Source organism: Trachemys scripta, chromosome 1 (genome assembly GCF_013100865.1).
Source record: "Trachemys scripta elegans isolate TJP31775 chromosome 1, CAS_Tse_1.0, whole genome shotgun sequence".
Taxonomy (NCBI): Eukaryota; Metazoa; Chordata; order Testudines; family Emydidae; genus Trachemys; species Trachemys scripta.
The window spans coordinates 165178424-165182557 of record NC_048298.1 but is presented as its reverse complement, the minus strand read 5'-3'; the positions used below and the strand labels follow the sequence as shown (position 1 = coordinate 165182557).

The window sequence follows — 4134 nt, the reverse complement described above, 5'->3', positions numbered from 1 at the left end:
TTCTTCTTCATTTCTTTTGAAACCAAACGGACTTTGCTGGAACTCTATGGCATTCATTTAGTCCTCTGGGCACAGATATTTTCTATTACTGATCCTTTGAATAGCCTTGTTATATTCATTTGTGTTCAGTAGCTAAGTAGAGTATTGGAAGCCTCTTGCAAATGGAGTTTCTTATCAAATTAGCAACAAAGCAGGATGTCTAATGACTATTGTTACATCACTCAAACTAAGGGCCTATTTTTCAAACTTAGGCACTTAAATTGGGTCAACCAGTTTTGCATTTGGGTGTTTAAGCAGTCACTTGGCCACCAAAATCCACATTTTAGGCTCCTAAATGCCAACCTGTCCAAGTCTTGGAGAGTGTCCAAGTCTCTCTCTCAGACTTGCTGAGTGCCCATAACTCCCTGGGAGTTGCAAGAAGGAAGCACTTTCACAATCAAGCTGCAAATGCAGGACTGGGAGCCTTACCTTGGGCATTGTGCTCTATGTGCTGTAGCTGTTCTACTTACAGATGCCTTCCCGTCACTCCTTTGCTAAGTCAATTTCCACACCTCAAGTCACCCCACTTAGCAACCAGTCTTACTTTAATTTACTCTTTTCCCCAGTTTGACAAACACCTTTGGCTAAAATGACCCTGTTGGGAATAAATAATCCATTTGTGGGCATCTGCTAAATTCTAACAAGAAACTAGCTTTAATCTTTTCTATTATCAAGGTCACTTGTAGAGCAGGAATGTTTCTAACAAAGGGGATGCTGGGAAGGTATTTATAAACAACTGAAATTTGCATTCACAAACAAAGCAAGGCCATTTTGGCAATAATATTTTGATCTAGTTTCATGATATTAAACACAGGATCCTTTTTTTGTGAATTAAATAATTGCAATTCTATGCCAGCAATGAAGGGAGGACCAATGTCAGTATGCCACAGGCTAAAACAGAGTAAGAAATACCCAAAGATAACTATTTTTCAACCCTTCAGCCAGATACTGTCTGAAAGAGCCAGTCTCCCACATCTCTAGTGAAATGTGGAACATAAAACTGTCAGCACGTGCAATCACAATGGATACATTTGTGGGGTTTTTTTCTTCCTGTTTTAGTTTTTAAAATGTTTCAGTGCTGTGTATAGCATAGGTACTGGGAGTAGTAAGCTGGCATCTGGAAAAAAAGAAACCGTTCCTTTGAGTATGTTACATGATAGCTAGCACCAGCCATGGGACATACAGGACAGATAAGGTGCAGTTACGATGATAGCACCTTTCCAGCTGAGAATCTCAATAGGAAATATTCAAATGACCATTTGAGCACTTTGTTTAAAAACATCTGTGATTTTTTGTGTGTGTGTAGTTGCTCCCCACACCCTTATACAGTCAAATCATCTGACCTGGCCCGGCTGCTGGCTTTGCTTAGCCTGCTGGGAGGTCTCGTATCAGCTGTCAGTTCAGTAGGCACTGAAGGCAGTTCCTCTCCTGGTGGCTCCTGCTCCTCTACCACCTTCTCTGTCTCCAGCTCTTCTTCTGGTTCCTGCTGCTCCTCCTCTTCTTCTTGCTCCTGCTCCTCTTCCCCTGCTTCTACCTTCTCCTCTTTCTGCTCTTCTGCTTGAGAATAGGATGGCAACCTCTCATCAAAGGCCCTGGATAGGTCTTCCAAGGGCCCCATACCAAGCTTCTCATCCAAGTCTTTGAAAGAAGATGGAGGGGGACCAGCTTCTACCCCCACTTCCGTCAGAGGTAAATAGTGGGACACTGGCTTCTCCTCCTCCAGCAGCTTGTAGCCCTTGACCTTCTGAATAGAAGAGACTGCAATGGAGTGGAGGGGCTTCTCTGGGATCTCCCTCAGTTGTTCTTCTGATGGCCTCCTGAAAACCAGGCGGATCCTTTTCAAGATCAAGTAACTGATCTCCACAAGGTTGAGGATGAGGGATACTGAGGCCACAGCCAGCATAAACATAATGAAGACTGTCTTCTCAGTGGGCCTGGATACAAAGCAGTCCACAAGGTTGGGGCAGGGCCACCGGCCACAGCGGTACAGGGGCAGAATTCGGAAGCCATACAAGAAGTACTGGCCCACTATGAACCCCACCTCGAAAATGGCTTTGAAAATGATGTGACAAATGTAGGTTCCCAGGAGTGTTCCCTCCAGTCGGAACTTCTTGCCCCCTTTGGGATTGATTTCATTGGTGTTCCTGGTGCTCTCTTGGTCTGGAGCCAGGGGTAGCCTCTCTTCATCCATCTCAGCTTGCTGTTGCCTTTCTGCCCGCTCCCTCTCTCTCTTCTTCTCCATCATCCGCACATGATGCACAGCATACCCCACGTACACCAGTGAAGGGGTAGAGACAAAGATGATCTGCAGGACCCAGAGCCGGATGTGGGAGATAGGGAAGGCCTCATCGTAGCAGACATTCTCACAACCAGGCTGCTGGGTGTTGCATACAAAGTCTGACTGTTCATCTCCCCAGACAAATTCGGCAGCTGTTCCCAGAATCAGGATTCGAAAAATGAAGAGCACCGTGAGCCAGACTCTTCCGATGACTGTGGAGTGCTCATTCACTTCTTCTAAAATGTTCCCCAAGAAACTCCAGTCACCCATCTCTTACTATCTAAGGGAAGAGAAGGAAAGAATGGCCATAAATTACACTAAATATTTTTTTCTACTGATGCATAACTTGCTTCTGCCTTTAAGTCTTATGTATTTCTCCAAAACAGCCTATGCCTTGAAAATGTTTTTGCCTTATGTTACAGTGCTTTATTAGAGGAGGGGAAACTAAGAAGCCAGGGAAATTTCCTCTGTAAACTCTCTCTGGCTCTAAATATTCAATAACTTCTCAGCCAAGTAGTATATTTGACCACTCTTCTATATAATAGCTTTCTGTGGGTTTTGCATGATCAATTGTAAGTGTGTGAATGTGATTTTGTTTTATATATTCTATAAATACAGGACAGTCGTGTAGTGTAAAGATTTTATCACCATGGAGTTTCGGGGGCTGCATTATTTGCAAGTGATAGAATCACAAGTAGTCAAGTGGGGAATCCCAAGTGAGTATTCATGCCACCCCACGCTGTCATGAATTCTTTACAGGCCACACACATTACATGTAATCTATTTTAGAAATCTTTTAGATAGTTAAAAAAAATGTTATTGGGACTATTTTGTGTGCCCCTCTGCCTGTAAAGTCAAATGCCTCCATTACTCTGAGTTCAGCTCATAAAAACAAAACCATAAAAGCCTATCAAAGTGACCTATACAAAAATGTCATGACTAATCTCAGGATTTCCCAGGGCTAGAAGCCAGTGCTGTGGGTATCCCACCGCGAAGCTGGAAAACTCCCCTTTCTAAAGCTCCCATTTCTAGTCCTGCAGGGACAAACTTTAAAGTTGTGACATTTTTATACATAGAGAAGCTACTACCGGTCCAGAACTCAATCTGGCCCATTCAAGGCATTTGACTAGTACAATTCTGGGGAACGGAGGGGAAGAGGCCTCAGCTAGGGAGGAGCAGGGGAAACATTTCTGTGTCAGGCTGATTTAATAAATTAAGGCCATTTGAAGCTCCTGAGGGATTTGGAATGTTCCATTAAAGTCCCAGGGAGATTGATTAGTGAAAGATTGCAAGTGAGGCAGTGAAAGGTGCTGAATAAATATATTCAATCACATGGGTCTAGAAGATCACGGCCACATAAGTGGAATATATCTCCACAGCTGGGAGACCTCTCTGGGGTTTTCTGTCCTCTGGGAATGAGACAAATTATTGGACAAGATAAAGATGTATCAAGACGAAAATGGAGTCATTATTCTGGCCCTTGTACCACATGAAAATTTAAGTTCACATCTCTGTGTTAAAACCACTGAGAATGTGATGTAATTCTCCCATTTATGCACACACCTCAGATGTGCAAGATAGGTGAACCACGATTTCAGGGCACATGTGATTTAAACAGCAAGACACATTGCTGCTTTATCAGTCACTGAAGTTGTGCAAAGAAGTGTATTAATGTGAGCACTTACTTGAACAAATACAATACAAAGATTTCATTGTTTACATACATTATCTAAACTAATTTAAAAGCTCCATTATTACAAATCCACATAGCATTTCCTTTAATCCTAAAATAATTCCTTTGATTAATAAACCAGACA

The 4134-nt window shown here is 42.8% G+C and overlaps 1 protein-coding gene across 1 annotated transcript; it reads right to left on the bottom strand.

Annotated features, from left to right (window-relative positions):
- Positions 1 to 1301: 1301 nt before the first annotated feature.
- GJA8 (gap junction protein alpha 8) lies at positions 1302 to 2592 on the bottom strand. Its single transcript, XM_034758732.1, has one exon. It carries the CDS (start codon positions 2585 to 2587, stop codon positions 1361 to 1363), a length of 1227 nt encoding a protein of 408 aa, XP_034614623.1. The 5' UTR covers positions 2588 to 2592; the 3' UTR covers positions 1302 to 1360.
- Positions 2593 to 4134: the final 1542 nt, after the last annotated feature.

What these genes read in the sequence shown, in the direction of transcription:
- GJA8 (XM_034758732.1), bottom strand. Translation starts at nt 2,587, where the DNA reads ATGGGTGACTGGAGTTTCTTGGGGAACATTTTAGAAGAAGTGAATGAG.